Below are 13,186 nucleotides of genomic sequence, written 5' to 3'. Positions count from 1 at the left end.
GAAATGAAGTAAAAAAATTAAAGTATTTTTTTTGTTTTGTTTTGGTTTTTTGTTTTTTTAGTGAGGCAATTGGGGTTAAGTGACTTTGCCCAGGGTCACACAGCTAGTAAGTGTTAAGTGTCTGAGGCCAGATTTGAACTCAGGTACTCCTGACTCCAGGTCCGGTTGTCTATCCACTGCGCCACCTAGCTGCCCCCAATTAAAGTATTTATTATACTTAAGGAGGACCAGTACCTTACATAAATGTACAAAGATATATAGAAAATAAATACAAAACAGACCAGACACAGAGAAGTGGGGAAGGCACTTCTATAACCTAGAGGGATCAGAAAAGGCTTCATGTGAAAGGTGGTACTTGAGCCGAACTTTTGAAAGAAACTAGGGATCCTAAGATTAGAGATAAGGAGGGAATGTGCTCCAGGTATGGAGTTCAGTCAGTACCAAGGCAAAGATATGGTAAATGGAATGTCATGTATTAAGGAAGAGTAAGAAAGCCAGCTTGGCCAGGCTGTACTATGTGGGAAGAGTAGTAATGTGTAATAAGGTTGGAAAGATATATTAATGGTAGACAACAAAGGTCTTTAAATGCCAAAGAAGAGTTTATATTTGATTCTAGGGGTATTAGGGACCTACTGGAGTTTACCGAGTAGGGGAATGACATTATATGAGTCAATTTAGAAAAATGTCTGTAATAGCTGTGTGGAGAATAAATTGGGGTTGAAAGAGACTTGGAGCAAGGAAGACCAACTAGGAGGTTACTGTAACATCTTGTCGAGGACAGTGGTGAAGAGGACCTGAACTAGGGTGGTGACCATGTGAGCAGAAAGAAAGTATTATATCATAGTTCAATCAAGAGGCCTCAATTTGTAAAGTAGATGTTACATGGCTTAAGAGGTCAAGAAAAAGCAAAACCCTTTTGGGCGACTAGCTGTGTGACCCTGGGCAAGTCATTTAACTTTAACCCTCATTGCCCTGCAAAAAAAACAAAACAAAAACAAAACCCTTTTGGGCGAGAGATTTGAGGGAAGATTGACAGGGGAGATATGCTTGAGACAGATCTTGAAAGATGTGATGAGAAGTAGTTATAATATTCTCTGAAATTAACAAACCATCCCACAGTTACAATTACCATGCCACTTTAAGAAAACCGTGATTCTTTCTTCTCCCACACTCTTGCCAAGTAAATACCTACTTACCTACTTCTACAAACTTGGTTGACTAAAGCCTAGGATTGCTTCTTGTCCTAGCAAGATGGAGAAGAGGCTCTGATTACAGTTGTTTGCATGTTACCTCTCTCACTAGATTGGGACCCTCTTTTTTTTTTTTTTTTTAAGTGAGGCAATTGGGGTTAAGTGACTTGCCCAGGGTCATACAGCTAATAAGTGTTAAGTGTCTGAAGCCGGATTTGAACTCAGGTACTCCTGACTCCAGGGCTGGTGCTCTATCCACTGCACCACCTCGCTGCCCCTGATTGGGACCCTCTTGAGAGCAGGGGTCGTCTTTTGCTTTTCTTTGTACAACTCGTGCTATGTTTAGCATGATGTCTGGCACATAGTAAGTGCTAATAAATGCCTGACTGATGGATCAGGGATGGAATGTGCTTCAGAACCAATGATTCCTTAGAAAAATTGTCTTATATTTGCTCTACTATTGTCCTTGCAAGTTTGATTCTTATGAATATTCTAATTTCTGCTTTCTTATTAACAAGTAGCAGAATCAGGTTCTGAACTCAAGTCTTGGGGACTCGGGGTCTAAATCCAGTGATCTTTCTACTATATATTCTAGTAGCATGGCGGGGAAAAGCCAGAGGTACCGAAGATCAATATGTTAGCCTGGAAAAGAAAAAGTCTGAGGGTGATTCATAAGATTAGCTATTCAATAAGCATTTATTACATGCTTACTATGTGCTGGCTGCTATACTAAGCACTGAGGACACAAAGAAAGGCAAAAAACTGTCCTTTCCCTTAAGGAGCTCGCATTCTAATGCAGGGAGACAACATGTAAATATATATAGAACAGATGGAAGTTAATTTCAGAGGAGGAAGGCACTGGCAGCCAAAGGGCAAAGGGAAAGGCTTCTGGCATAAGGCAGGACTTGAGATGAGTCTTGAAGAAAGCCTGGAAAACAAAAGGGCTGAGGAGAGGTGGAGCACTGAGGAGATGGGAGAGGGGGTGTGGTCTGTGAAAAACAGCAAGTGGGCTGGCCCAGCAGGATGGCAGGGGCCAGACCAGGCAGTGCTCTAACAAAGACCGGGCTGAAGAATTCAGCCTCTCTCCCAGGAACCAGTCTGAGGAAGTGAGCATGGCTTTTATGAAGATGGGGATGTCAAGCTAACGCCACGAAAGAGGGAATGAAGTTTCCATTTCTGGAAATCATTAAGCTGATGCTGAAAACACCTTTCCTAAATGGCCTAAGTTTTTCTATGCCCAAAAGCAAAGGATTAGAACAAAAAACTTCCTGAGCTCTCAATTAACTCGAAGAATCCATGTGGAAAATATGTAATGGGCCCATCTTAGATCGAGGAATTGGGAAAGAAAGCTGATCATAAGCAGCCATAAAAAGATAAGGCTTATTTAGTCTGAGGTAAATAGATGAGGGGTAACATTCTAATGATGGTTAAAAATATAAAAGAGGGGGCAGATAGGTGGCACAGTGGACAGAGCACCAGCCCTGGATTCAGGAGGACCTGAGTTCGAATCCGGCCTCAGACACTTGACACTTACTAGCTGTGTGATCCTGGGCAAGTTACTTAACCCCCATTGCCCCCCCCCCAAAATAAAATAAAAGAGACTGTTATGAAATGAGAAGGAAAAACAACTGTTATGGATGCTATACATACAGCAATGCACAGAGGCAGGAGAATACAGAAAATGTTCTTACTTAAAGATTCCACAGGTGAAGGAACAACAAAAGCCATTTCTGTAAGGGCATCAGCATAATACAACACTTTTTTCTGTCCATTGAAAATACTTGCTCCAATATCTTCACACGGAACTATTTCCTCTAGGAACAAAAACACCCAAGTGTCATTGTTAAAAGGAGTTTACAAGCTCAGCAGAATGCCAGCCATCTAGCTTCATAACATTTTATATAGTCACTAAAATAGAATATGTCAGCATTGTATAGTAGTGAAAGGGAAATTTCTATCCATTACCTGCTTTTGAGTCAGAACATAGAAATATTATAGAAAAGGGTTTTCCACTGACTCTTTTGCTCTTTTAAATTAAAAACCTAATTTATTAGGTTCTGTAACAACTATGATTAATACAACAACGAATATGGTAACTAGTTAGTAGTGCCTTTACATCAACAGTAGGAGGAAGGTGAGGGGAAAGGAGTGTCAACTCCAAGACAGTCACAGTCTTAATGGGGAGGAAAGAAGGAGGGAAGGAAGGAAGGAAGGAAAGGAAAGGAAAGGAAATAAAGAGGGAGGAAGGAAGTGACCAGGCTGTGGCAGGGGTCACATATATACATGTTATATTCTAGTTATTATTGCTTTCAATAGATGAGCACTGACAGTCTGTTCTTGATTCCATTTTCATCCTAGATTTCTTGAAAATTTGGTAAACTAAATTAAAATGTTTATATAATTCTCCTAATAGAAGTTAGGTAGAATAAAGGATATATTAGATTTCATTGTTAATTTTTAATTAAAAGAAGCAATTTACCTCAAAATCTTACTATTTTTTTAGTTGAATAATATAAAGTTTTACCTTGTTCAGGTACATCAGTATCACCACAAGTGTTAATAGACCAACTTGTTGAAACATGTCCAGTCCAACCAGCGTGCTTGCCTACATCCACTGACCAGCCAAGAGACAATAAAAATTCTAAGAAATGTGGCTGAACATTTTTGGAAGACTCAGCATTCTTTAGAATCTGAAACACATGGCAGGAATAATAATGGAAGAAACAAATTAAATAAATCTGAATTCAAAAATATAAAATATTTTGATGATTTTTTAAAAGTTCTTGTTAATTTAAAGTTAGTACCAGTTCATAACCATGTTAGCAAATGGTACTTAAATACCCTTCCTTAGTTCAAAGAGAAAAACAATTATGAAGTAGCATTGTGTTCTCACTTTGGAAACCCTTTTCCATAATATTTCTGTATTATATACAATATAACCAGGAGCAACACCAAGGTGCTTTTCCCCCATTGCCTTTAACTGCCCAGCACACCAAGAGAGTGATCTACTAACAAGATGGAGTAATAAACTATTCTTTAGATTCACTTCAGGAGCTTTAATTGGTTTACAAGAATCAAGCAATTACTAACTCAGAACAAAAGGTGGGAAGAGTAACCTGCATGAGCTCTGTGTGAATATTTATTAAAACTTGGTCCTTTTATACCTTGAGTATTCATCCCTCAAAAATTTTATAAATCTAAAAAGCCTTGCAATAATCTTCATACAATTTAAATTCCAAAAGATGTGAATCATCAGGGTCTGCAATATTAATACAAATTATCTTTCATTTTTTTTCTTCTTACCAGTTTAATTTCTAGACATCCCATCCCTGTGCTATTTCTTCTCAGCCAAAAGGTTGTCTTTTATGCTATTTCCTCTATAATCTGTCAAGTATGCAATCTTTTCTTTCATGTGCTTCTTAATCTTAACACTTAAAAAGTGCCTTCATATTCTCCTTAAGTCCTTTTTCTAATCTACCACTTCTATCTCCTGAATATGGTCCTTCCAAAACTTTAATATTTCTTTATATTCTGGCTTGGCAACCTGGTCTGTTCTCCACCTTAAAAATAAATTACCAACTTAACCACCATCAACACTATTCCCCAAAACAAGTAAACATATAAAACAAGGGATACAATCTCATCCCAAGGCCAGAGTCTTTAAACAAGGCAGAATAAACAAATGTACACATTAAGTAGCACAAGCCCAACTAATCTTATTTCTTTTTTTGAAAATAGGGTTACATAGTATCTAGCAGCCAATGTATTTTTATGTGCTGGAGAAAGGAAAACAGTTTTATCTCTAGTTTCTAAAGCCTTATGTCAATGTAAACCAAATTAATTTGCTTAGAAATTCATCTTTCTACTTGAGAAACTTAGAGAAAATGAAATTCCTACAGACAAGAAATATATTCTAATCTTGCCACTAAATAGATCAACAAACAAAACCCAAGTTAGTTTGACTGGTTGTTCAGAGGAAGTCTGTAGATATTATTTACCTCGATTTTAGCCAACCATTTTGATTAAGACTTTCATCTGTTCTTTCAGACAAGTTGCAAGGATGAGTGCAAGCCAATGGTACAGTTAGAAAGATTCAGAATTGGTTCAGGGTCTGCTATTAAAGGGCACCAATATTTAACATTTTTATCAATAATAAGAATAAAAGCATAGACTGCAGACTTATTAGTAGAGATGACACAAAGCTGGGAGGGATAGGTAATGCATTTAATGAAAAGATCCCATAAGATCTTGACAGGCCAGACACATTGACTTGAATCTAAGAAAATAAAATTTGATCAGGATAAATATAAGGCAGCACTATATAGTAGAGAGAGTTCTGGCTTAGAAAATCCTACTGGGCAGCTAGATGGCACAGTAGATAGAGCACTGGCCCTGGAGTCAGGAGGACCTGAGTTCAAATCCGGCCTCAGACACTTAACACTTACTAGCTGTGTGACCCTGGGCAAGTCACTTAACCCCAATTGCCTCACCAAAAATGAAAAGAAAAGAAAATTCTACTTCTGCCACTTGCTGTGCCACCTTGGACTTAAACTCTACACAGCTTGGGCAGCACCCCATGACTTATTTATTAAATTGTAGACAGGTTAGGTTCCATATAAAGAGGAAGGTAGGGAAGGAGTTTCTCAAGCTAACCAAACCCTAATAAGTCCTTTGTAAAGTTTTATGCTTGAGTTTCAAAAAAACAACTTCACAAGTACAAAATGGAAGAGACAAGGTCCCATTTTTGCCATCTTAAAAACACCTGAAGGTTTTTTTGGACCACATAATGTTAATAGTGGGGTATAGCAGCTAAAAAGTCTAATGCCCTCTTGAGCTACACTGGGTGGCAAAGTGTTCAGAAGCAAAGGTGATGGAATTCCCCACTATATTCTGCTCTCATCAGACTGAATCTGTAGTACTTTGCTTTTGGCCATCACAATTTAAGGACACTGATAAGCTGGAGGGTACCCAGAGGAGGGTGAGACCAGGATGGTGAAGGGCCTCAAGATTATCTGCCATATGAGTACTGATTGAAGAAAATGAGCATATTTAGCCTGTAGAAGAGAAGACTTGAAAAAGGGAAGCTGGCTGTTTTCAAATACCTGAATAGTAGTAGTAGGCTTCCACCAGTCATGGAGGACCATGGATCAGCGCCTTGAAGAGCCACAGGCCACAGATAGTTGTCAATAAGAAAGGGATTAAAATTGTTTTGCCCAGAGGGCAAAATTAGGAATGGGCTGCTTTAGGAGATAGTATATTACATCTCACTTGAGAGCTTTAAGCAAAAGCTGTATGTCCACTAGTTGGGTATGTTGGAAAGGGAAATCTTGGTCAGATACAGGTTAAACTAGATTGTCTCTGAGGTGCTTTTCAATTCAGATCTGGTGATTCTGAAAGAAAAAGGTTTGCATTCCCTTTCAAAACAGCCCAAAGTTTTGCCATATTCTGGCTTTCCCCCCACTTCCTTTTGTTTTTTTAAGGGAAAAAAAAAAAGCTGATTAGAAAATAATTCTATGGGACCAAAGATGCCTACCAACTTTTTGACTGAAGATGTAAAATGAGACACATAGTTCTGGATGTGCCCAATTTGGGAATTTGTTTTGTTTAACTATGCATATAAAGGGATTTGTTTTTCTTTTCTAAAGGAGGGGGGAAGGGCAGCTAGGTGGTGCAGTAGATAAAGCACCCGTCCTGGATTCAGGAAGACCTGAGTTCAAATCCGGCCTCAGACACTTGACATTTACTAGCTGTGTGACCCTGGACAAGTCACTTAACCCTCATTGCCCCACCAAAAAATAATAAAATTAAAAATAAATTTAAAAAACCACCAACAACAAAAAAATAAAGGAGGGGGGAGAGGATGATGGAAGAAAAAAAATAAATGCTTGTAATTGAAAAAAAAATTTTTTTAAGAGCTACAAAAAATATAGTTGGTCACTGTGTATACCGTTCTAATTTTGCTGATTTCACTCCATTTCACCTCTTACTGATCTTTCCCTATTTCTTTGTATGCTACATATTGATTTTTTAAAAGAGCACAATATTATTCCATTACCCTGACATAAGAAAGATCCTTTATACTATATAGATGTTTTTTTTCCATTTCAAGATTTCTTGGGATAGTCATAGCAATGGAATCATGATGCAAAAGCTACAATCAGTTTTCTGAGTCATTATATAGTATTCTCCAAAAGTTTGCATTAGAATTCAAAATCCCAACAACAATGTAGTAGAGAACCTGTTTCCCTACAGTTTCATAAAAACTGGATTTTATTACCAAAAAATTATAATTGTTTTGGTGCCGTTTTTGTCATTCTAGTCAGTTTATGTTAAGATTTTCTGGATTTTCATTTCTCTGGTTAGGGAATCTGAGCATTTTGTCAACAGTTTCTATTTCTTCTATCATAAATTGTCTATTCATGGCCTTTGATCTCTAGTTCATACTTCTTGTGACTTCCTTTGTATGCATCTGAATTTCTTGACTCTCCAGATCCAAGAAGAAATGCTACAGACTTTAGTGCTGGAAAGGAGTATTTCAGATCACTTAGTGCAACCCCTTTAATTTTAGAGACTGAGAAGCTGAAACTCCAAGATGTTAAAGGACTTAAAAGTGAAGTCACACAGCAAGTGGTAGAAGCAGGACACTTACTCAGTCCTCCCCTCTCTCTGTCCCAAAGCACTCTTCTTATACAACATTCTTCTTACACAGTCTAGTGTTCATTCCTTCATACTATCTAGAAGCATGTTTGTCAATACTAAACATGTAAGGAAGACTATGCCTCAAGGCATCACAGTTTTGTATCCATTAGGTATGAGGATTAGTTCCACTTCAAATACTTTAAAGAACATTAACTAGGCAGGAAATGACAAAGGTATATCCAATTTTTACTCATACTTTTGTTGACAATTTATTATAGAAAACTAATGAATTATTATGAAGTCAATCATAGTAATTTTAAACCTCAAAATGGTGAATGAACTGATTTAACTGGTGCTCTTAACTAAAAATGTTTAAATCTGATTATAGATAAGCTATAATTTCAGATTTCTCTTCATGTATTATTGACTTTCAACTGGCACTGTACCTTAAGAATCATTATTTTAATGAACACTTATTAAGTGCTGTTAATATGAATATATGAATCACCTGGATTTGATGGAGGTGCCTTTTTTTGTGTGTGTGTGTGTGGGGAGTTGTTTTTGGCCGGGTAATGAGGGTTAAGTGACTTGCCCAAGGTCACACAGCTAGTAAGTGTCAAGTGTCTGTGGTCAGATTTGAACTCAGGTCCTCCTGGTTCCAGGGCTGATGCTTTATCCACTGTACCACTTACCTGCCCCTGGAGGTGCCTTCTTATCCAAAAGTATTTTTTTATGAAACCCTGGATTAATAGGAGCAAAATGTCCTTCGATTGAACTCCAAAACTGAACCCAGATAGCTAGCAGATAAAAGACCCTACCTAGTGACTTCTTTTCTCTCAGGATAGTAAGTCCCTATCTTATGGACATCTTGGTGTCCTTATCCTTGCCAAACCCTTTTTTTGAAATCCTGTAATCTTATCATGATGCTTCTGTTACATCCATTCTTGTTATAGTATTTGCTTTTGGGTTGATCTGTAACTGACAATGCCTTGTAACTCATGGGCAAAGAAACCTTAAAAACCCTTAGAAGGAGAGGGTCTCTGAGCTTCCTTCTTAGAAGGGGAGTTTCCACATGATCATGTGCCATATATTTCTTCTTGGGACAAAATATTAAATTGATATTATGTTTTTTCCGTCTGTCTCTGATCTATTTGGTAGGAGGACAGGTATGGATATCATGTTCTCTCCTCTGGTTAGTAGATTAATTTTTTGATCTGTTTTTGTAGGAGATATTATAAGACATAATTTCTCTGATCTGCTTATTAATTTTGTAGGAAAGATTAAAGATTAATTTCTCTGATCTGGGTTTTTGTAGGAAACAGGCAGATACCCAAAAAGCCCCTATATTTTAATATTCAACATGCTTACTGTGTACACACTACTGCGATATGAGCTAAGAAAGAAACAAAGTAGAAACAATGCCTCTGTCTTCATGGGTTTTAAAATATCTCTGACTTGTCTCTCTATGCCAGTTGTTCAGCTGTTTCAGTGTTATCTGACTCTTCATGATCCTACATTGGGGTTTTCTTGGCAAACAAAGATACTAGAATAGTTTGGCATTTCCTTCTCCAGCTCATTTTATAGATGAGGAAACAGAGTTAAGTAACTTGTCCAGGGTCACACAGCTAATAAGTATCTGAGGTCACATTTGAACTCAGGAGGATGGATCTTCTTGACTGTAGGCCCAGTGCCTAGTGCTCTATCCAATGTGCCACATAGATGGCCCTCTATGGCACTTAATAATATAGAAATAAGCACTTACATGTTCTAGAAGAGCTGCATTTGTAATATTTCATTTGTAACAGTATGTATGGAGTCAGAGTCAGGACAGAGAGGATCATGAACAATGTCTCCAAAACTTAGAATACATTTCTCTCCTCACCTTTTCCTCTTGGAATCCTTAGCTTCTACGCCTAGGTGCTTTGCTTGATTTCTCTGGTTGTGAATGTTTCATTTGCTTATCTATGTACATGTTGGAGTCCCCAGTGCTTTGCACATAATAAGAGCTTACTAAATGTTTGCGGAATTGAATGTCAACACTTTTGAATTCTTCCTATTGATGTCATGGCACTATGCCATAGAGCAATGACAAAATACCCAAGCAGGACATGCAATCAATTTGTTTTAAGTATCTTGGTGAAGACTATTTTAATTGCATATTTAATTTTAATTTAATTGAAGTGATAGAATAAGGGTAAAACCCCAGACCTAGCTTCGTTTAAAAAAAATTGGAACCATTTCATTAAAATGAGTGAACAGAGATGAAATGTACCTAACATTTATTAAGTACCTACCATGCGCAAAGCATTTCATTTTCTCATTTTAAAAACCAAAACACCTATTTTTTGAATATTTTAGAATGCTCCTTGATAGCAGGGACTATTTAATTTTTGTATTTGAATTCCTAGCACCTAGTACGGTGACTGGTACATAAAAGGTGCTTTAAAAAATGCCTGTTCAAAAAAGGAAAATATTGGATGTTGGAAAACTGGGATGCTAATCCACTGTTGGTGGAGTTGTGAAGGGATCCAACCATTTTAGAGAGCAACTTGGAACTATGCCCAAAGACCTATAAAACTGTGCATATCCTTGACCCAGCAATACCACTGCCAAGTTTATATCACAAAGATATTCCAAAAAAGACAAAAAGACTTATTTGTGCAAAAATATTTATAGCAGCTCTTTTTCTGGTGGCTAAGAATTGGAAATCAAAGGAATGCCCATCAACTGGGGAATGGCTAAATAAGTTGTGGTATATGATGGTGATGGAATATTACTGTGCTCCAAGAAATGACAAGCAGGATGGTTTTAGAAAGGCCTGGAAAGATTTATATGAACTCATGTATAGTGAAATAAGCAGAACCAGGAGAACACTGTACACAGTGACAACAATATTGCTTGATGAAGAATTGTAAATGAATTTAACTATTTTCCACAATGCAATGATCCAAGACAATCCCAAAGGACTAATGATGAAGCATGCTATCCACCTCCAAAGAAAGAACTTGATATTGATTGAAAACAGACTGAAACATGCTATTTTCACTTTCTTTCATTTTTTTCTTTTATTCAAGTTTTCTTGTACAAAATGACTAACAAGGTAATGTTTTACATCACTGCACATGTATAACCTATATCTAATTGCTTACTGCTTCAGAGAGGGGGGAGGGGAGAAAGGGAGGGAAGAAGGGATAGAATGTGGAAATCAAAACTTTAAATAAAACTGTTAGGGGCAGCTAGGTGGCACAGTGGATAAAACACCGGCCCTGGATTCAAGAGAACCTGAGTTCAAATCCGGCCTTAGACACTTGACACTTACTAGCTATGTGACCTTTGGCAAGTCACTTAACCCTCATTGCTCCACCAAAAAAAAAAGTTAATTTTTAAAAAATGCCTGTTGATGATGCTGAGTGATGTGAGCAGAACCAGGAGAACATCATACACAGTAACTACAACACTGTGTGATGATCAACTATTGACAGACTTAGCTCTTCTCAGCAATAAAATGATCCAAGACAATGCCAAAAGACTCATGATGGAAAATGCTCTCCATATCCAGAGAAAGAACTATGCAAAGTGAATGAAGATTGAGGCATAATATTTTCACTTTTGTTGTTGTTTTTTTCTTTCTTGTGACTTTCCCCTTTTGTTCTGATTTTTCTTTCACAACATGACTAATGTGGAAATATGTTTAACATAATTGTACTGTATAATCTATATCAGACTGCTGTCTTGGGGAGGGAGAGAAACTTGGAACTCAAAATCTTAAAAAAATGAATGCTGAAAACTATTTTTACATGTAATTGGGAAAAAATACTATTAAGTGAAAAAATCCTACTGATTTATGAATTTGAAAAGAGAAGCTTATTTATATTTATTGTAAATAACCCTCTTTTAACCATCATGCACACATTTCATATGACAAGAAAAAATGTGTACAGAAGACTTTGATACTAATAACTTTGGTCTGTATTCCCTTAAAAAAATAAGGCCAGTATTTGGCAGTAAGGTCTCATAAAAGTTTTTAAAGTGTTGATATGAATGACAGAAAAAATATTGTGATATATTCAGAATTCTTACCTCTTGACTTGTTTTCTGGCTTGCTTTCATGTAGAAAATAAAAACTGTATCAAAGGGGCGACATGGTAAGAGATCCAGATAGCCAATGTCATCAAAAAATCCAGATATTGTTGAGTCAAGTGCAATAAGGTGAGGAGGTAGACGACTATTTGCAGGTTCCTTTCCAAACCAAAACAAACAGAACAAAACAATATTAGCAGTTAAAGAATTAAAGTGTAAGTAAAGAAGCTTAACATGTATTTTAAAATAAATTTCCTTTTAAATATCAGTTTGAAGACAGCACAAACTAAAAAGGAGTTGCATTGAAAGACAATAATAATAATAATAGCCATATTTACATAACACTTTAACGTTTAAAAAGTACTTTAGAAAGATCTCATTTTATCCACCCAACTCTGGGAGGAAGGAGTTATTATGTTATTATTATATATTATGCTATTCCTCATCTTTACAGATGGAGAAACTTAGACAAGGTCACAAAGTATCTGAGGCAGAATTTGAATTTAAGTTTTTCTGACCCCAGGTCTAATGTCCTATCCACTGTAGCTAACACTTAATTGCCTTAAAAATTATATACCTAACTTTTTTTTGTGTGTGTGAGGCAATTGGGGTTAAGTGACTTTCCCAGGGTCACACAGCTAGTAAGTGTTAAGTGTCTGAGGCCGGATTTGAACTCAGGTACTCCTGATTCCAGGGCCGGTGCTCTATCCACTGCGCCACCTAGCTGCCCCCAAAATTATATACCTAACTTAAAATGACATACCTATTTATGCTACGGCTGTAGATTGAAGGTCAGTCGGTAGCGACAGAACAGTTGGTACACTCAAATACCCATCTGTTAAGCATTTTCTTCTTCTTTTTTTTTTTTGGTGAGGCAATTGGGGTTAAGGGATTTGCCCAGGGTCACACAGCTAGTATGTGTTAAGTGTCTGAGGTTGGATTTGAACTCAGATCCTCCTGAATTCAGGGTCGGTGCTCTATCCACTGTGCCACCTAGCTGCCCCCAAGCATTTTATTCTAAAGGGAATTTTGCTTTAAGGTTGTGGGTCTTAAATATTGCCTGATCCTGAAATGGTCTGTATTTTTACATCCTACACATCACAACAGGGATCAAATAAACAGTTTTGTACTAATGGTTCTAGCTTAAGTAAGTTAGCATTTGAAATAACAATTGTGCTAAGAATACACATTCATGAAGGACTTTAAAGTTTTCAAAGCACTTTTCCTTTCTTACAACCACTCTGAGATTAAATAGTTTATGATTCCTACTAAATAGA

The 13,186-nt window shown here is 37.0% G+C and overlaps 1 protein-coding gene across 7 annotated transcripts in view; it reads right to left on the bottom strand.

Annotated features, from left to right (window-relative positions):
• Positions 1-13,186, bottom strand: part of RALGAPB (Ral GTPase activating protein non-catalytic subunit beta) — an 89,658-nt gene that overhangs the window by 8,564 nt on the left and 67,908 nt on the right. For all 7 annotated transcript variants that reach the window (XM_043983319.1, XM_043983321.1, XM_043983320.1 and 4 more), the window contains 3 exons: positions 11,910-12,068; positions 3,715-3,880; positions 2,882-3,004 (listed from right to left, as the gene is read on the bottom strand). In XM_043983319.1, the coding sequence (XP_043839254.1) occupies positions 2,882-3,004; positions 3,715-3,880; positions 11,910-12,068 (448 nt within the window). The remainder of the gene's footprint in view (positions 1-2,881; positions 3,005-3,714; positions 3,881-11,909; positions 12,069-13,186) is intronic.

This window comes from Dromiciops gliroides, chromosome 2, assembly GCF_019393635.1.
Source record: "Dromiciops gliroides isolate mDroGli1 chromosome 2, mDroGli1.pri, whole genome shotgun sequence".
Lineage (NCBI taxonomy): Eukaryota > Metazoa > Chordata > Mammalia > Microbiotheria > Microbiotheriidae > Dromiciops > Dromiciops gliroides.
The sequence above is the reverse complement of the archived record's forward strand: the minus strand, read 5'-3'. Positions and strand labels throughout refer to the sequence as shown.